General features: G+C 52.8%; 1 protein-coding gene across 4 annotated transcripts in view; it reads right to left on the bottom strand.

The window, feature by feature from the left end:
- The window catches only part of CACNA2D2 (calcium voltage-gated channel auxiliary subunit alpha2delta 2), a 570,874-nt gene that overhangs the window by 115,963 nt on the left and 434,415 nt on the right, over positions 1 to 20,496 (bottom strand). For all 4 annotated transcript variants that reach the window (XM_077821335.1, XM_077821332.1, XM_077821333.1 and 1 more), the window contains exons 6-7: positions 1,202 to 1,333; positions 555 to 612 (exon numbers count right to left, since the gene is read on the bottom strand). In XM_077821335.1, the coding sequence (XP_077677461.1) occupies positions 555 to 612; positions 1,202 to 1,333 (190 nt within the window). The remainder of the gene's footprint in view (positions 1 to 554; positions 613 to 1,201; positions 1,334 to 20,496) is intronic.

The following is a 20,496-nucleotide window of genomic DNA, read 5'->3' as shown; positions in this document are numbered from 1 at the left end:
GAGAGAGAAAGGGGAAGGAAGGAGACTCCTGAATAACCACACACCTGGCTTCGGTAAACCCATCTCCATTTTAATAGCTGCTTGTTGGGGCAGGGATGGGAGTGGGAGGGGCTGTTGTGCTCATTTACAAGTAATTGACCAGAATGCTCTGCCAATGCATGTCAGTGCTGGCAATTTACAGTAGCTGAAAGGCTGGAGATGTTGACCATTGGCGTTCCTGGCTCTTTTCAATACCCTTTGTGACCAGGTCAGTTTGATAACACAGCCCCATGTCTATGAGCTGTTGAGGGTCTTGAAGCAGCCCATAGCTCCATGAAAAGAAACAGCTGGCTACCTCAGTGGGACCTTCCAAGTATGGATGCAGCCTGCTGGGCGTGGGGTCTCGCTGGGCTCCTCCCATGGCCCTCAGTGCCCGGGAACTTGCTGGGCTGTATGGAAGGCGGGTGCTCAGGTTGTAGAAGTGGTTCAGGGTGCACCCACCTCCCATCCCAGTATGTCATCCACATGCAGCCCTCTCGCCCACCCCCTGGGGGACTGTCCCCCTCCCTTCTCACCAAGGCCTCCTGCGGACGTCGTACAAGTCGATCTTATTGGGCGCTCTCCAGGGGGTGGCTGCAATGAAAGCAGAGGAGGCAGATGTCAGCACACGGGGATAGAGGCTGTGGGAGGGGAGGGGATGAGCTAGCTCACTGGTTCTCAATCTATTGACCATCGTGGGCTACAGATGCAGCTCTCTGTGTTATGTGGGCCACATTCACACCCTATATATTCTAGCTGTGTGGCCCTGAGGATGTCACATGGCCGGCAGCTGTGTGCTGATTGGGCCGCCTGTGGGCTGAGAACAACTGAGCTACACGCGCCCTACAGGCAAAGCTGCTGTGGATGTCAGCAGGAGCTTGGCTGGTATTGGGGGCATGTGATCAGCCCAGCAGACAGCCAGAGGAGGGGCTGAATGCTCCCAAGGAGTTAGGTATCAGATCACAATGCCTTATAGGCACCTGTAAAAGGACTGTGAATCTCAACGCCTGAGTTCAGCACCTAAGCTCCCACCATGGCACTAGGGGGCGCTGTGCTGCTGCCCCTCCTAACCTGGGCATGCCCCACCTCCCAGCAGGGGTGTCTGAGGCTGCTGTGGTTACTCGGGGGCCATGCTGCCATGTTTCCCTTCCCCGCAGAAAGCCGCGATGCCGGCACAACAGACCTGGGTAGTAGCGAGTCACGCCAGTGGCGCTGCCAAAGACCTGCCACAGCAGAGACGGGTCTTCCTTCCGGTTCTCGATAAACACGTCCTCCAGGGCTTCAGTCCAGTTCAGCTCATTGAGGATCACGGTGGCTGAAAGGGAGAGAGCACGGACAGGCTGAGTGGGGGCGTACAGGACCTAGGGAGAGGACCTCATTCATTCCCGATAGTCGGCCTGCAAGGGGCTGGACACAGTTGGCCACATACTCCCCTGGTGCTGATTGGCATAGATCTAGACTGCGGTGTGGCTGGCCCAGGAGAGCAACAATACCCAGCAGTTACTGCTCTGTTGCGAATCTCAGCTGTTTGCTGCCACATGGCTGGTGCTAATCCCTCAGTACATCCTAGCGCTCACTCAGGAGCCCCTTTGCCTCCCCTGATACGGGGAAGAAGGGGTGGGAGACCCCCACTCCTGCAGCAGGGCACAGGAGGCAAGGCTAGGGCCAAGGGGGTACTGGGGGTGGGAGGGCAGGGGGCTCAGGAATGACAGCAGCGATGCTGGGGCTCCAAGAGCAGAGCACCATGGAAGAGACAGTCTGGGGGGGGGGGAGCATGCGGCTCCATGAGGCGCCCGAAGCCACCCGCCAGGCCCAGACGTGGGAACGTGGAAGCCAGCGCCAGGCAGAGGTGAGCCCTCGTTTGTCACAGATCAGCATGGAAGTACCCAGCTTTGACTGGGCCTTGTCCCAGCAGATCAGCCATGGGAGGAGCCCAACGAGACCCACAAGCCCTCTGTGATTCTTCAGTGCCACGGGCTTTACAGCCCTGGCCTGCAGCACGCTCTTCCCTCCGCACCAGCTTCGTCTCTCCCCACATCAGAATCACATTCAGCATAGTGCTGTCCCTTGGCCTCGTGTGCCCACCACTTACCCTACCCACCAGTCTCACCCACTGCCAGCCCCTGGGTCCATCTCCTTCCTCCTCCATGTCTCCACTACCCACTCACCATCCACCAGCACATGCCCACTCCTGCCCTGGTGCTCCTACACCCAGCATGGGCAGTGTAAGCAGGCAGCTACTCTGAGGGAAGCAGGCCTAGGTCAGGGCAGGATCTGGCCCCTCAAACCTAACTCATGCCACACAACAAGGCTGGGACTAAGACGGTGCAGCCCCAGACCTTCTTTGCGTTGACGCCCGATCCTGCAATGGAAGGTCCAATCTGGCCACGCTGCCTCCCAAGTGCAACCATCAGCCCAGGAGCGACCCCATTGCTGTGCAGGGGGCTGGTCTCTGCAGGAGGTACCACATGCAGCTGTCAATGTTTGCAAAAACAGATCCTCAGGGCACGTCCTGGCAGCGGTCCTGGGGCATGGCTTCAGCTGGCCATGCCAGGGCTAGCTTCAACCTAGCTATCCCGTGTCCCAGAGGAGTGAAGCTGCAGCTGCAAACACTTCCACAGGGTCTGTATGAGCCCTCCTGACCCCTGCGTGATTATTGGACAGCTCGCCTGCACTAGGACCCAAGTGAGCTACAGCCAAGCTAGGTTAGGTCTGCCAGCTTGAGCTGCCATCCCCCCCGTCACTGCCATATAAACCTACCCTCTGGCTGTAAGCTAGGGGCCTTCTCCTGCATCTGCGTAACCCAGGGTAGGTGTGTTCTCTGCCCGGTCCTCGGGGAGGGGAGTCTATGACTGCAGCTGCCGCGGTCCCTAGTTCAATGGCCAGGGTGGGCCAAGATGGGGGTCCTCACAGGTCTAGGCTCCATGGCTTGGGGCACTGGGAACCAGCATCTTTCAGCCTGGGGAGGGGGAGATGGACAAATCCGAGCTTCCCAGACTGAGGTTTCTTTCTCCATCAGCAGCTGGCAGGGAATCCTGGCCTCTCCTCCACACACTACTGCACAGATCCAGACAGTCACCCCAGGCAGGTGTCAGCCTCCCAATCTGAGTGGCTGGTGAGCTGGTGAGAAAAGGGACCCCCCCACCCCGAAACAACGGAACTGCAGGGGGCACATTCAAGCCTGTGGCACATACTTGCCACCAGGTACCTGCGGCAGATGGGAAATAAATTGGGTCTGTCCCCCATGGGGGCTGCGTTTGAGTCCCTCCTCCATCAGCTAGTCCCCAAGAGACAGTGGGTGAGAAGAGCTTGCCCTACTCTGCATTCACACCGGCCCTTGTGCCCGATGCAAAAGCAATTAAGACACCGGCAAAGAGAGATTTGAAATGATTCCGCTATTGAGGTGAGCGATGAGCTCAGAGCAGCCTGACTCTGTGATTAATCAGATGGGGCCAGGACTGCTGAAGTGAATGGGACAGGCACGCGGTTAGTCGCTCTTTACAAGGGGTCGTTTCTTTCAGAAGCCTCTAAGGATGGTATTTGAGTGGGACAGCTCCTACACGGAGGCAAGGGGTAGCTGGGGGCATAAAGGGGTTTCTCCAATGGTGCAGGGCTGAGCTGCGGAGCTGAGCACGGGAGAAGATGGATGAGGAGGTCTGAACCCCGTAGAGCACTCTCAGGCCGGCGAGTCTCTCAAACTCCTCCAGCTGAGGATCTCGGCTCTCTGGGAGGAGGAAAGCATGGAGCCCCCCGCAGTGCACAAGTGGGCTGAACTCTCCCCACTTTACAACGCAGCAGCTGCGCCTGGACTAGAACTCAGGAGTTCTGACTCCTTTCATTTTATCGGCCCAGTCCATCTCTCTCTCCTCCCTTCCTCTTCTGCAGCCTCCTCATTCAGTGGGAATAAGAACCTCGCCTGCCCCATCCCCTCCCCAGCCCCTTTTTGAAACCCTGGAACTCTGCACCTGCTTGGGGAGTGCCCACCTGAGCCCAGAGCAAGCTCCAGCCTGCTCTCCTGGCTCTGCCTCCTTGTGGCTCCACTCTCAGCAACTGCACCACACGTCAGACCCTGGGGAGATGCTGCTCCATATACAAATGTAGACAATAGCACAGAGATGGAAAGGGGTCTGACCCTCTCCAGCTCAGAAGAGATTTTGCATGGTTCACAACCCTGCCAGACCCGGCAATGGCGCAAAGCGTCTCTCGGGGGGGGGGGGTGGTATTTGAAGCAGGGCAGGCTGGTGACATCTGAGATGGGGTAGACAAGCCTAACGCCCTGCAAGCCACCCAGCCCATCTGGGGTTTGACGTGCATTCTGGTGAAGGAGCGGGGAGCACTGAATGGTAGTATCGATCCACGGGCAGGACAAGGGAGGGAAGAGGCAGGGAATAGATAGGAAAGGAATCCCTTCTCTTCCATCCAAAGAGTACGTGAGCATTCCCCCTCTAACAGTTCCCCGGCACCACAGCGATATGGCAGGTGCAGCACAAACAAACGCTTAGGCAAAACAGATCGATGGCCAGAACAATGTCTGCACAGAAAGAGGGATCTCAGGTTCCCGGCGACAGCACTAACTGCTCCCATGGCACCTGTGGAACACCCCCGCTGTGCAAGGCAGAATTTGGCACTGGGGGAGCTTGTCCCCAGAGCAGGGGCTTCTGAGGGGCCTGGAAGACTCTGAAGATGCCCCAGACTTGCTGGGAGCTCAGCCCCATGAGCTGAGGGCTTTGCAGGGACATTTTAAAAGCCAACATACAAGGAAAGTATTTGTGGCTCTGAACGCCACTCCTGAAAGCACAGCCGTATCTTGCCTAAAATTAAACAGAGGAAAAAACCAACCACCACAAACTGGGCAGCCCCTTCTAGCCCTGCTGCTTCCCACTGCCAGCCTGCACTGTGGAACGGCACGATGCTGACTGCAGTGTCGTGGTCTCAAACCTCGACTAAGTTGGCACACACCTCCAGAGCAGCTTCATGCCCTCAAAGGGCTGCAGCGAGAGCCCATCTCGGGCCGGGTGGGGCGAGGGGCTGGGCAATCCAGCCCTATCAGGGCTCAGGGCAGTTGCAACAGGGCCAGTTTTGCATCCGATCTCTCTGTTGTTCAGCTTTGCTGACACCACCTACTGCACTTTTTGCATGTCCCAGTGGGGCTACTGGGCCACTGTCTAGTGAGGCTAGGACAAAACCTGTGCACTTAGAGAGCCAGCAAGGCCGCTGCCTTAGAACTGCTCTTGGTCTCCAGCTTTCTGGCCATTGCACCGGTTTTGGTTTCTTGCATTTTCAGTGACCTTGTGAGAGGGAGATTCATCTTCCTTAAGCAGCAATTTTTGTACCTGAATATAAACACCACAGGCTGCTGTCAAGAGACAGCTACCCAGAGAAAACCATGCCGGCTACACCCCCCCTCCACGTGGGTGCTGCACCCAGGGCCCCAGGGCTCAGGAATCCAGGTCCAGTTCTTCTCCCAGGGTCCGTGCCATGCAGGCCTAGAAATCCAGATCCAGGTTCTCTCACGAGTCCAATATTCTGTAACAGCGAACTTTTTCCCATTGCCGACTCCCTAGCGCTGGTGATGGCCACAGATTGCCTCATTATCCTTCTTTCCTACCTACCTAGCTGTATCCAAGTTACTCTACCTTGCCTATTACTGAGCAGTCACCATCTGCTAGCTACACTCCTCCTGTAGATTCCTTAGCACAGCGTTTCTCAAACTTTAGCAACCCGAGGACCGCCATTTTGATTAAGCATTTTTCACAGACCCCCAACCCCTGGATCAGACCCAGCCCCTGCTCCCATTCCCTCAAGGCCCCACCCCGACTCACCTCTTCCCACCCCCGCTCCTCCTCTTCCCTGCCCCTCCTCTTCCCTGCCTCTTTCTGCCCCCTCCCCCATCACCTCCTGCACACCCCTGAACAGCTGTTCCCTGGCATGCAGGAGGCACTGGGAGGGAGGGGAGGAATCGAGGAAGTGAGGAGGAGGAGTTGATCAGCAGAGCCGGTGGACCCCCTGGAGTACCCTCGCAGACCCCCAAGGGTCCGCAGACCCCAGTTTGAGAAACACTGTCAGAAGATGCAGAATTTGCCTCCACTCTCTGCAGGCAGAACAGCCTGGCAACCTGTCTCTGCCAGAGGCCAAGGTCAGGATGGCCCCCGGCAGCTGTTGCTGGGAGGCTGGACTTGGGTTCCGGGCTCAGTTTTATCCTGGGAGTTCCACCTATTCCTCCCCAAAGCCCCCCCGGGCAATTCCTCCCCATCCTTAATGCGGCCGATGCCCTTAGAACCCCCTACAGAGAGACAGCTATCGGAGCTCTACTCAGTCAGTCGTCACCACGCTGTACTGCAGCACCCCTGACCACTGAAGCAGTGTGGTCCAGTGGGTAGAGCATTGGACTGGGATGCAGGAGACCACTTAGCTCTGCCCCGACCTGCTGTGTGTCCTTGAACAAGTCTGTTTCCCTGCTTGCCCTTTGCCTGTCCTGTCTAGTTAGGCTGTAAGAAGCTACCTTTGAAGATCTGGGCCCAAGCTCTTGCGGGGGGCAGGCACAGACTGTCTCTCAATAAGTGCATGTGCAGTGCCCAGCACAAAGGGGGCACTGATCTCAGCTGGGGATGCCATGTGCACTGTACACAAAAATGGAGAGCAGGGGGAAGGGCTCTGAGAGGTTCCGGAGGCGCTAAGGAGTTGTATGAGGGCCCCAGCAGTCAGCTGCAGGGCTGCTAAGGCGCTCACAAGAGGGTCTTTCTTGTGTGTCCTGGAACAGCTCCACCAGGGTTATGCTGGGGACGGCTGACGGAGGGGGTGCGCACGCATTAAGGGACGCCTGCACCAAGCTCTCCCACATCCCAGTCTTGCCTCAAGCCCTGGCGAAGATGCAGGGAAGCCCGGGTGTGCAGGGGAGAGCCTGATCCTGAAACACCTTTGGGTCTCCAGGCTGCAGCAGCACAGGTCGGAAGGTGTCCGGGTGCTCGTGCTGGGTGATGGAATGTACCAACATTCGTCCTGCCAGCTGTGGAGTTTCACAGAACTGAAGACTGGAGCTTCTCTTCCTTTATTTTGTAAAATGGCTTCTCCTTATCCGTTGTATTTTTTTGTAATCTCCACCCCCAAAACCCCACAACCACCCTAGGAAACTCCAGTGGAAAAAGCTGTGAACAGAACATTAAGGTGACACAGCTAAGCACTGACAAACCAGGGAAGGCCAAAGGTTAGGTCACACGTTACCTTAACTCTGCCCCTTGTGTGCATAAATTATGATACAGTCTCTTCCTACATGATCCCATATAATTTCTCTATTACTGCAAAACAACACCATGCCAGTTTTTAGATAGCCCAGCGTAGCACCTTCTTGTGCCATGCATCGTTCCGGGTATCTTAAGGTCGCAGGGAAAAAATGGCACATCAGTTGTATTATATGAGAACTAGCATGTGACCCGATGAATATATTTAGTTCCCTTAGAGGTTCCTCCTACATCAGTCCCTCCTCTAAACTCCTTAGTCATCCTTATTACCCTTCCCTCAAAGCCTCAAGGCACACTGGAGCCAGCTCGCTAGGCCAGGCAACAGATGAATCATGCTGCAAAGAGCTGGGGGTGCAATAAGCGGGAACACACAACACAAGAACTATCCACTGCCCACATTATCCACTCCCAACTTTGGGCCTACATCTATCCAGTAAAGGGGCCATCTATTGGCCCTTGAGAAGGAGCATTTGCTGGGGCCATGAAGAAAAACACCTCCCCATCAATTTCATTATTTGTTACTATTATGCAAATTGCCCGGGTGCTATGGGGGGATCTTATTGGTCTAGAGTCAGGGTGCAGCTGAGCACAGAATGGGTTAATAGACTGTAATATAAGACTCCTTTCTCTCTGATCTCTGCAATGCTTTTTAGGGAGGAAACCCTGCGTCATAACGGGAGACACTTGGTGCGAAGCTCTTAAAAATTTGGCTCAGACCTGTCATGAAAACATGATCTTAAGGGCCCTTAACTCCAGCTGGAGTCAACAGAAGCTCAGCACCACTGAAAATCAAAGCTTAGCTTCTGCCAAATTGCCAGCTAAACATTAGTGGTTGTGCCTCAGTTTTCCCCATTTGTAAAATGGGAATAATAATAGAGTGCAGTGAGGTAACACCACCAATTCCTGTGAGGTGCTCAGACACTATAAATAAGCCTATCAATTAATCAATCAACCAAGCAATTAAATAAAATATAGTAAAGCTTTTCATTTTTAAGTAATTCCACTTTCATTTTTAATTTCCTCCATCTGAGAAAAGAAACCTTTCCATAATAGGTATTTAATTCTAGTTAATTCAGGCACATGGCAAAACCCACAGACACATGGTCTCATTCACTCCTTCTCACACACGCCTTTTCAAAATCAAACCCGTACATACAAAAACCATGCGCCTCTCAAACCAGGCCAGTGTTGGGCTACAAAAGCACAGGTGCTGGCAGATGGCACAGACCCACTATGTGGGCCGGGTACCCTCCCCAAGGAACTGACAGCCAGATACGATGGGAACATGGAACCAGAAATAAGGAGTGATTCATCCAAGCCCAGGGACTGACTCATGAGTGGAAAATCAGAGACTCCCTACCTCATCCATTAGACAGAAGAATAAGCAGGTGCCTACAGCACCATGGTGACATACAGTCCTCTATGTCCCCCTTTGTCTCTAAAGGCCTCCTTTTCTGTTCCTTTCTTCCTGGTAGCCAATCAATGGCACAGCAAATGCTCCGTGACTCTGCATTAGCAAGCGTGAGGAATGTGCTTTACGTATTGATCTCCTTCAGCATACACAATAGAGAATGGAGAGGAGAAAACAAAAATTAATCTCTCTGGAGTCTCCTGCAGCCTCTGTCCTGATGCCCCGCTGGGACGGGCACCGTGCCCTGCAAATCTTTTCTGAACGGCACAGCAGCAACTTCAAAACCGTCTTCTTTCATTAATGAAAATAAACGTCTCACCCATTTCTGCACTGGAGAGGCTGGAGCTGGTGTAGCTGGGAGCTGCCCCACTGCCAGCGTGCCTGCCCTGCTCCCTACAGCGCCCCCTGCTGGGAGAGGCCAGGACTGAGGCAACTGGGAGCTCCTCCACAGCTAGCCTTCCCCGCTCTCTACAACACCCTCTGCTGGGAGAGACTGGCATAGCTGGGAGCTCTGCCCCAGCCAATGCTCCTGCCCCGCTCCTTACAGCACCCCCTTCTGGGAAAGGCTGGGACTGGAATAGCTGGGAGCTCCCCCACAGCCAGCCTGCCCTGCTCCCTACAGTGTCACCTATTGGGAGAGGCCGGGACTGAAGCAGCTGGGAGCATCCTTTGCTAATATACTCTTATTCCATAGAAAGAAATCTCTGTAGTAGAATGTCAGAGTTATACGGTTATGCCTTCGATAGTCAGAAAGCGCGCAGGTCACAATTGCATGCCTAGCCCTTCCTCTGCCCCCTTGTGTGGATGCCAAACAGTCTTTAATGACAGGAACGCACACTATTTGTCAATCCATATCCTTTAGCAGACAGTTTTTTCTACATCTTAGATACACACATGCAGCATAGGGTAAGGTATTTTTTATTAATGTTATTGACCTAATGGCCTAAGAATATTTATATTGATTTAGGGCTGAATCCCACATTGGCCCTTAGCCTGCTATATATAACCTGTTGTCTTCTCTCTAAAGGCTGGATCTGAATATATTTCTCTGTATCCTGCCCGATACGGTGAAGAGGACTTTTTTTTCCCTTCTGCAGACAGATATGTCTCCAGCCAATAATTTATGATGTCAGTATCTCAGATGCCGTTTCTCAGAAAGCTGCACCTACTGAGTTATGTTATCAGTGTATTTTGCACGATTTCTTGTTTCACTGGGCCAGCAGCTGTATTTTTCCCATGAGGAAAAAAAAAAAAGTGGTGGTGAGGAAATGACAGATTTCATGGGAAACTGTTACATTTCATACCCACCTCATTTAGTTGTGGGCATCAACCACCACAGCTTGATACGGTACCCAAGATAGATCAGTACACACAAGACCTCACGAGAAAAACAAGGAATCTCCATTCACTATTAGCTTCTTCTTCTTGTTACAGTATTGTTAATAAACATCTGGAATGTGGTTGGGGCTGCATTGTGCTAAACAGTGCACAAACATGTAACAATAGTGCACTGAGCCGGACCAAAAGATACAACACGTGGGTATCTACGCTTGTAGAAAAAATTGCATGATGTATTGTTGTACTGAAAGGTATTTGCAAATGGCTGCCATGCGATGGGTCTTGGGTCTAAAGATAATCAACAGAAGGAGAAACCAAGCCTCTTTCTGTAGTCAAAACAGCTGAAGACAATGGAGGTGATGAGACAAAGCACTATGATGGACGGCGGGTCAGAGCTAAGCCAGGCAGGTACTCAGAAGACCCAGGTTCTAGTCCTGGCTGTGCCACTGACCTGCTGGGTGACTTTGGGCAAATCAACTCACCTCACTTTTCCCATCTGTTATGATCCTGACCTCCCTTTGTAAAGTGCTTTGAGATCTGCTGATGCAAAGTGCTAGATAAGAGCTAGAGACCATGATTATTATAGGTAGATTAACAGGGTGATGCTAGTTGCAAGCTGTGGGTGTTGGAGGCAGGCAGCCAAGGGAAGTTGTGAGGGAGACCCTGAGAGGAAGCAGACACAGCGCTCGTTGGAGAGGCAGATCCGGGGAATTCTGAGCAAGGAAGCGGCTTGCTGCTGAGGTCAGGGAACAGGACTGTGACCATTCTTGGTAAACATACGAGATTGCTCCAGGAATGTCCCTGACTTGTATCACTGATTGTTTGTCCGAATGGAACCACCCCTGCAAGGTTCGGAACTTTGGATAACTGCTGGGATTAAAGGGCAATGGTATTATTTGGGAAACAGGCTGTGACTGTGTAATTAAAGGCTGCATCCTAATGGATACAGGCAAAGGGGCAGAGTTAAGGGTCCACAGTAACTAACTTCAGCATTGCTTGACTTCTGAAGGTCTAAACATGCAACCCAAACATGTCCTTAACAGAAGACTTTTGTTTGGAATTTCCTAGTTGTCTCCTCTGTTCAATATGAAAGGGAAAAAGTAAAAAATAAAATAAAAAAAAAAAATAGCAGCAGAAGCTCCCGTCTGCAGGTCTCGGAAGCTCTCCTGGCTTGCACAACAATCAGCAAATACAACATGTAAATTCTGTCATTTAAACTATTTGGCTAGACCCCAGTGGAGTGCTGCCAGCCTTCTCCCAGGCCGCAAGAACCCAAGTGACCTGGATTGAGATCTTGGTCAGCGTTTAGCATTTCACACCCAATTTAACACCTGGTTACTCACTGTTAAACTACTCTGCACTAACTGCATTTGTGCCAATACTGTGGCAGTCATTACCATTTGCTGGCATTTGGCTAAACCAGTTTCCCTGGGCATGTCCTGGTAACGCAGATATCCCAACAGAATTTGTTGGTACAAGCAGCAGGCACCATGATATTTTACATTTGTATAATGATTTTTATTCCTGCAAAGTGATATCTGCATTATACACGCAGGGCACTGTGGAAATGTAGCAGACTCTGGGGAGGAGAGCAGAAGTCAACCAACACACAGGATTCCTGCACAAAAGGGCAGGGGGGGAATTTTATACGTCTCCTGAGCAAATCTTTGCTCTCGTGCACTGCACTATGGGCTCATCATCACCCACCCACACAACCATCAGGGATTCGCTGTATAAAGCCTGCTCTTAACAACATACATACAATGCACTGCACGGGGCCTTGAAGATAAACGTCTGAGACAGTCCTGCTGAGAAGGGAACCAACTGCTCCAGGGAGAGGAGATATTTCAAGCCTGAACCAACAATGCCAGCTCCTCTGCGTGCTTTCTCTCTTGCTTTCTTCTTAAAGCAACTTGTCTCTTGACAGAAATGGCTGTTCTCAAGCTCTCCCCCACTCTGACCCCTTACCGATCTCTCCTCGATGTCTGTCCTGCCCACCCATGGATGGGGGAAGGCATCAGAGCCAGGACAGAGGTTCTGTCCACAAAGAAAAACTCACAGGACCGAGTCTCAGAACCCAGGTCTTGCAGGGCTCAGGCTGTGAGGCGACAAATAGCAGCATAGACATTCCTGCTTGGGCTGGAGCCCGGGCTTTGTAACCCGGTGAGTAGGGAAGGTCTATGCTATTGTTTTCAGCCTGTCAGTCTGAGCCCCACAGGCCTGAGTCAATTGACCTCTGAGGCTCGGTGCCGTGGATTTTTCTTTGCTATGCAGACACACCCAGGCCCAGTCTCCACTATAGGGTTAGGTCGATGTAAGCTGCCTCGCATCAACCTAGCTGTGAAAGTGTCTTCACTTAAATCCCATGACACCAGTTTAGTAACACCACCTTCCCACGTGGCACAGAGTATGAGTGTAGACACTGCATTGCTTATGTCAGCTGATACTGGCCTCCAGGAGCAGTCCCACAATGCCCCACGTTGACAATGCAGTCGATACGCGTGCTCCTGGTGAGGACACACAGCGCCAACACAAGGAGCCAAGTGCGCACAGAAGCAATGTGATTACTGTGATGGCTGCGTACTGATGTAATTTTGTAGTGTAGACATGGCCCGAGAGGGAGGGAAGTTTGCTTTCTGTGCAGTGCTCTCAACCTCTCCGTGCCTTTCTGACCCCATCTCACAGACGGTGGCAATGGTACTGGCCTAACCTCTTGGAGGAATGGCATGAGGCTTTGCTAAATAAGAGCTGTGAAGTGCAGAGTTATTTAGGCCACTCAGCAGAGGGAAAAGGACACTTGCATTGCCAGACTGGCCCAGACCCATGGTCCATCCAGCCCACATTCCGTCTCTGACAGCGGCCAGGGCCTGATGCTTCAGAGGGAAGTGACAGAGCCCCCCGGTAGCAGATGTGGGATAAACTGCCCACCCCACCCCACACATAGGCCTCATTCTGGTCTCTAATAGTTAGAGATTGGAGTAAACCTTGAAGCCTGAGGTTTAATCTCCCTTCCATCATTTTTGTTCTCATTAACTATGATAGATCTGGATAGCCTTGATCTCCATATAAGTGTCCAACCCCCTTTGGAATCTTGCTAAGTTCTTGTCCATGGTGACTTCTTGTGGCAATGAGTTCAGTAGTCTAACTGCATGTTGTGTGAAAGAGTATATTTCCTTTTATCAGGTTGAATTTGCCTCAGAAACACCAACCCTCCTGAGTCTCAGCGCGGTGCATGGCTCCCTTGGCTGCTTGGAGGCATTTTTTGGTGGGGAAAGCAGCAGCTGCCCGTGTTTTTCACTGATGCATTTGGAAAGTGGGTTCAGTGTGACTGTAGTAATTTAGGAGATTAAGCAGTAGCATATGTAGCTGAGAGGGCCACTCAGGATGTACAATGGAACCTTAGCTATACAGTTATGTGCTCAGCAAGAAAACACCAAACAAAATGTCCCACGTATGCATGAGGTTTGATTTTCCATGCGTGAACACAAAACAAAGTTTCTTCAGAACATTTTAAAGCACTTCCAAGAGAGGGCTACTTCTCTCCCAAATTTCAACTTTCTACCCCCCTGATGATTCTGCTGCAGAGCAGTTCAAAAAGAGAATGCAACGGGGGTTTTTTTGGTTCTGAAATGGCAAATGTGTGTATTTTTCCTCTTTAAACCCTTTCAAAAATAGACGAATGAGTTGTGCTCAAACTTTAAACAAAGATCACTTTGGGGGCAGAGACCACGATTGGAAAATTCCAGCCTGAAGGAAGAAAATTTCAGAAAATTGTAAGTCACCAAAACCAGAGGCTTAGAATAAAACCTGTCCTGTAGCCTTAACACCCATGAGTCATTCCAAGGCTTTCCAGCACATACAAATATTCCCCAGAGCGACTTCATGGCCAAAGCTCCATACAGGTGGGGTGTTGGGGAGAGACACAGATGTGTCCCTTGGAAAAATCTTTTCTTGTGCTGAGTGCCAAATAATTTTACCAAAGACTCAGGCAACTCCCCAAGCCAGGCTGATGCATGCAGAAAGCTTCCCTTGCTATGCTGAACCTGATCACCAGGGAGAGTGTCATCCAGGCGCTGGGCTTTGCATGTGAAGGCTGCTAGTCTCTTGATGGTGACGTGGTTTGGATCCTAGCTGGACCCTGCTCATTCCCCCACCCTGTTTTGCCTGAATGGCCCCTTTGCACTTCAGAGAGAGATTGGGGCAGGTTGCTTTGGGTTGTGTGTAAACGGACAGTATGCGGGTCTCCTTCACCACAGCCAAGCTGCTCCATTATTATCCCCTGCCAGAATTAGGGGAGTGGGCGAGCAGAGGGCCTGATCCTGCCAGCCGAGGGAAATTCCCCGTGTGAGGGGCTCAAAGATGCCTCTTTCTCTCTGCTGTCCCACTCCTGCTGGATTCTCTGCTGGAGCCTCTTGTTTCTGATTAGTGGGACTGAATCAGGGGACCAGGTCCATCCAGGATTCCTTCCCTGCTCAAACACGCTCCAAATCCCCATTTCTCTCTCTCCTTCCCCAGCACTGCCCCTGGTGATTCTCCCATCCCCTGATACTGAGGCTGGATCGGACCCTTCCAGGCGCCCTCCCCACCTCCAGACAGGCAGGACCAGGCCACGCCCTCTAGCAAGCGATTAGGGATTTAATTACAAGTGACACAGTAAATAAAAAACATGTAAAATGTAATTTGTGTGTGTAGTGACGGGTGACTGTGGAGGGTGTTTCATTCCGTGTATTAATTAACGTGCCCGCCAGCGATAGTGCCCCTCTGGTGCTTCTGTGCCAGACTGGCATGGGACAGGGCTGCAGAGCTGGCAAGCCAAGGGGCACCGCTTGTGCCTCTCAATCTCACTGACTCCCTGACAGCCAGCCAAACCTCCAACATCCCCGGGGAGAGCTGCTGCATCCGGACCCCCTAAATGCTGGGAATCAATGCTTCCCCGCCCATCGCCGCCTCCTTGTCCTTCCTTGAACCTGGCAGCTGCCACGTGGACTTCATGGGGCTGGCTAGAGACAGACGAGGTCCCCCTAACACCCATGATCAATGCTCGAGATGTCCCTTTCACAGGATCAGACCCTAATAATACTCCCATTTTACAGAGGGGAAGTGAGAGGCTGGAATTCTCCATGTAGCATTGACCTGTTCGTGCCCCAGCCAAAGGCCCCTTTCCCCTCTGTTTCCAGCCTTCTCTCTACAGAGCTCCCTGGCCAGGGCTGGAGCTCATCCCTGGAGGGTGCTGGTCCTTGGGAGACGCTGCCACTGGCTGCTCCCCCTAAATCGTGTTGCGTGCATGGGCGTGGGGGACTCCACTGTATTGGACTGGAAGCTACTCAGGGGAAATGACGCCAGCGATGGGGCCAGGCAGAGGGTTCCCTAAGCAGACTGGACTGGGGGGACGTCCCACCCACTGGATGCCCCACGTCCAGTCTCTATCCAGGGCTTGGCACCCTCCTTCCCCGGTGGGGAGGGGCCGGTGCAGCACTGTGGTTCGGTTCCCCACATGGCAAACCCCATTGGCCAACCGTTTCATGTGGGTACCCAAAGCACGACTGCGCAGGGCTGTGACTGCATCTGGCTGCCCACCTTCACTGCTGGCTGGGCAGCCCGACCGGGAGAGCCATGCTTCCCTGGTGAGTTAAAGGCGATCCGGTTGTCAAGTGCATGCCCTGGACGTGCAACCCTGGCTCTCTTTTTTTTAAAATTAACACTAAATAAACAGCAGGAAGAAAGTTCTCCAGGCTCTGATCCTTTTCCTGTGAACTCACTTTCCATCACAGAGAGATGCCAGGCACCGGGGCTCGTAAATGGGCTTTGGAAAAAGAAGAAAAATGAAATTTACAACGAATGAGGCAGTGCTGATTGTTTCTAATTACCACAGTTCTCTGGAGCAGCTGCTCCTCCCGTTTTAATATCCTTATGGAGGCACTGATCAGGGGTCTGCAGGGTCAGCCTCAAAGCCTTATTTTGACCCTGCTCCACCCTTTTAACTCTTTGGTTGCTGGAGCAACTGTTCTGAGTTTGTGAGCAGCAGGACTGGGCAGGAAAGGAGTGCTCAGGAAATCTTTCTCCAAATTGAAAGCAAACTTGTTTCTTGTGGTTCTTCGGCCTATTCTATCCAAAGCTCCAATTTACTATTCTGGTGGGAATCTGTGCATTTTGACACAGGGTAATGTATCTGTGCATCACGATTTCAGATCTCACTCGTGCCTTCCAATATTCCCCCCAGGTCTATGGTGCTGTGGTGGGGTGGCCGGTCCACACAGGGGGGAAGGGCTGAAACAGGCCAGAGGGAGCCTACGCAGAACCTTCCGATTAGAGGAGGGCTCACTAAGCGAGCCAATCGGGAGGTGGCTTGTTGCATCGGCCAATCAGGGCCAACAGGGGCCATATATAAAGGGCTGCTTAAGAGAGCAGAGGGGGTCTTTGCTGCCTAGAAGCATCATGGCTAGAGCAATGCTGGGCAGGGTAGCAGAACAGAAGGAGCTTCAGTCTGACTGCTGCCAGACTGAGGCCCTGGAGGAAGGGCAGATAACGTGCTAGGGCTGCCCCCACTTGCCCTTCACTTCCTGGCTGAAAACCCAGAGTGAAGTCCGGAGCTGAATTTTCCCCAGGCTGGGACCATTCGGAGCAGGCTGGGAACCACCTCTGGACCCAGGCAGTTATTTCTCATTCAATACATAATGGTACTTATACACAACCTTGTTTGTAAGCAGATGGAAGCACCAGTTGCTCATGAAGAGTCCAAGGGCAGCTTTCTCAAGACAGGTCTGACTAGGGTGTCCCATTGCACAAAACACGCCAGCACACTTAAAACTCGCTATTGCCTTAACCAGACAGCTCTTCTTTTTTCCTCAAGCCCCATCCGTCCTTTCCAGCCCCACTGCCCACCCAGCTCCTGAGCACAGCACAGTTATCAGGCCTGGCCTCAGTGAGCTCCTCCTCCAGGACTCACCCCTCACAAGCTTCTGGCTGGATCAATCCCCAATCCCAGTCTCTTCCTTCCACAACAACACCCCTCTTCTGAAGGGGTCTGCATGGCCCTCTCGGCAGTCACTAGTGAGGATGCTGCACTGGACAGCCAGCAGAGGGCACTCTAAGATCCTCACTTTTCCTCTCTCCCCAGAACACAAAGGTTGCTTCTCCAATGCACCTGAAAGCCGCTCTCCTGGTGCAGGGCAGGTGCGTGGATTGCTCCAGAAGCCAGGCTGCCAAGCTCATACAAATCAGAGGTGCCCTGTCAGGTACCGTCTCATTCCTCCCCTGCAGCAGCAAGCACAGAAGTCGTCCCCCGAGTGTAGTGTGCGTTATTCAGTTCATATTTAAAAGGCTGTTTCCACAGCCTGGTCCCTTGGGGAATTGATGCCACAGCCTTGTAGTTCTTGCCAGCGGAAAGATCTCCTGAGAGTCCAACTAAACTCTCCTTTCCTGCTCTGGTACCCAGGCCTCACCCTCGCTGGCACGTACACCCATTCCACACATCCAGACTGCTCTGCTCACACATCATCCTTCAGCTGGGTTCTGCCCTCTCCTCCGAGTCCCCTGCCGTTAACCGGTATTACCTTTGCTTTTGCTCTGCCCAGCCCAAGTGGCCTTAATCTGCCCCCACAGGGCCGTGCTTACTGTGCATTCTCAGTTTTGCTCCCTCAGCAGAACTCTGTTAATCCTCCACGGCCACACCACAGGAAACAGAGCATCCAGCACCCAGGGACTCCTTCCAAAGCTGGGGACGCAGGCTCCAGGACTGAAACTGTAATATATTCTGTCAGGCTCTCCAAACAGCCACGTCTATCCATGGCTCTTCCCATTCCCAAGCATCCCCAGTGCTTTCCAAACCTCCGTGCCTAGGCCAGGAGTGCACAGCAGCTAGAGTCTGCAGCAGGACCTGACATCTGTTCCCTCCACCCCATTTCCTCGTGCTGGAAGAGGTGCACCGATCACCTGTCCTGCTCCTTTGATGAGCCAAGCGCTGCTGCTGCCCCAAACAATCCCTGGCCTTGCCACCAGGGAGCATGTGGCAGAGGGAAGGCTCCTGGCATCCCATCCGCACAGGGCAAACCAGAACATGGCTCTATCTGTGGCCCTTGGCACTGGTGCTTACATACTACGATGTCTGCTGCCTTGGAACTATCACAGCTATAGGAGCCACCCACCCACCCACCACTGAAAAGCACCACCTCTGGCATGGGAGAGGACAGCTGGTTAGTGCCCCATTTCAGAACAGATTAGGACCATTGTGTGGTTGAAACTGGGGCGGGGAGGATTAGGGAGCAGAAAGGGGAGTCTGGCCAGGGCACCAGGCTGAGATCTCTTGGCTAAAAAAGCAAGTTGCCCCAGATCTCAGCCCAGTCTCACATACATGAGGGAGCCTTTGTATCACAATCTGGGCTCATTCGAAGTTCAGAAACAGGTAGGCCCAGGCTCCCCGGGCGGATGAGGTGAACACAGAGTTTCCAGACTGGCATAAAGCGCTGGATACCTGCTCTCAGGAGATCATATTCTCACCATGAATCCAGCCTGACTCGGATCTGACCTCCCTCCCGAGGACTCCAGAGGCAGAGAGCCCTGCGGAGCACAGGAATCCCTCCATGGCAAGGCACGGGCCATCTGGGGAGGAGAGGGCTCTGCCGGGCCAGGGTTAGTTCTGTGCCCGGTAACTCCTTTGGGGTCAGGAAGGTGGGGGGAGCCCCCCATTAGTGATGTTAGCTGGAGAGGAGCTGCCTATGCCAGCAAGGACAGGGAAGTAACAGAAAGCGATACAGGGTGAGGATGCAGGGCAGGGTCGGGGCCACAACCCCCAGGTTGAGGATCCCTGCCCCTCTCCCCTTCTCTCCCATGTTCCTCTCACCCATGTGTCGAGTCTCGGCTCAAGTCAAACTGCACGGCTCCGTGAACAGAGATCGTGAATGGGTCTGTGTAACCCCAAGCGTCCTGCTCTGTGCCCAATCCATGGAGGTTAGAAGTCTATCAGAGCGCCTGTTTACTGAAGCTCTTTAGCTCAAGCTGTAGCCACTCATGCTTTTAGCTCTGGAGAACACCAGTTTAACCCCCAGCATGTGTCCCAAGAGGGTGGCCACCATGTCACATGGTGCCCAGTGCTTTTGCTACAAGCCCCCTTCCCTCCCGCCATGGTGCATGCCAGGACTCCACCCTGACTCCACCACACTTGGCAGCTATTTCCATGCACCAGAACGTTGCTTTGGCTCATTTTTGCAATGGCTATTTCCAAAGAAGCAACATTCTTCCCCGCAGAGCTACTCAATTCTGCCCCCACTCCTCTGCCCCCGCCATCCCCGCCTGGCCATTATTTCTCCAAATAGGCTCCAACTCCCCGGAGTGAGTTAATCTCCAGCCTGATTTCCTTCCATAGCCGAGCGTGGTGATTTATGTGGCTTTGGCAGGACATTAGCAATTGTGCCAGCTGAAGAGCGGGGGGTTGGAAATCATGAATATTTCATCCTGATCACCCGTCCCATGCTTCCCCCCCCCACCCCTTCCCCGATCTCATGATTTGCTTCATTAGCTGCTTGGCCTGTGCTAGCTGGGTAATAAAACTAATTGCAATTTCTAATCCACTGATGCCGAAGCGATGAAATGGTTCCACGGATGTGCTCCTGCGTATGTACATGCCGCTAACGAGTGTATATCAGCACATGATGGAAAGTGAGGCTAAATAAGGTGATGTGAGCTAGGCTCCAATCACAGGCAAGATGGTGATTTGGAAGTGGAGGCGAGCCTCATGGGGGAGTTTGTGTGTGTGTCTGTGTGATCTAGGAAGCTGCGTCTGGGCTCCCTGCTTCTGTACTCCTAGGCTGGGAGGAGGAGTGTGAGTTTTCCTAGCGAATGTGTAAACAGTGACCTTGCTTGGGTCAACAGTGAGGTTTGAACCCAGGACCTTCACATCATAGAATATCACAGGGTTGGAAGGGACCTCAGGAGGTCATCTAGTCCAGCCCCCTGCTCAAAGCAGGACCAATCTCCAATTTTTGCTCCAGATCTCTAAATGGCCCCCTCAAGGCTTGAACTCACAACCGTGGGTTTAGCAGGCCACTGCTCAAACCATTGAGCTATCCCTCCCGCCTCTAAAAAGCATCAGCCTCAGCCCCTTGTGCTAAAGGACTAAGGCCCTCTGTGGCTGGCTGTCGCTGACTTATCAATGTCTATGGTGGACCAGCCACTAGACAAAGGTTCCTGGTGTATCCAAAGTAGGGAGTCTGGCCAGCTCCCTCAAACAGGCTCGGTGGATGTGCGAGCTCCCTGGGGCACACTGGAAGGGAACTCTTGGCAGCTCCCTGGTGGGTACGTACTGCACGCATGTATATCCGTGCTTGGCTCCATCCAGCACCATCAGGACCCTTCATGTTCACAAGCACAAAGTTCCCCATAACAATGAAGCACAAGTATATGCGCTGTGATTAGCAATGGGGAGCCAGAGAACCCCTGAGCCTTTGATGCAGGACTCCAGCTGGGCGCAGGTGATTTGCACTGCCAGTGCGTAGG

The sequence above is a fragment of the Eretmochelys imbricata genome, chromosome 7, assembly GCF_965152235.1.
Source record: "Eretmochelys imbricata isolate rEreImb1 chromosome 7, rEreImb1.hap1, whole genome shotgun sequence".
Taxonomy (NCBI): Eukaryota; Metazoa; Chordata; order Testudines; family Cheloniidae; genus Eretmochelys; species Eretmochelys imbricata.
This window is presented reverse-complemented; position numbering and strand designations above follow the sequence as displayed.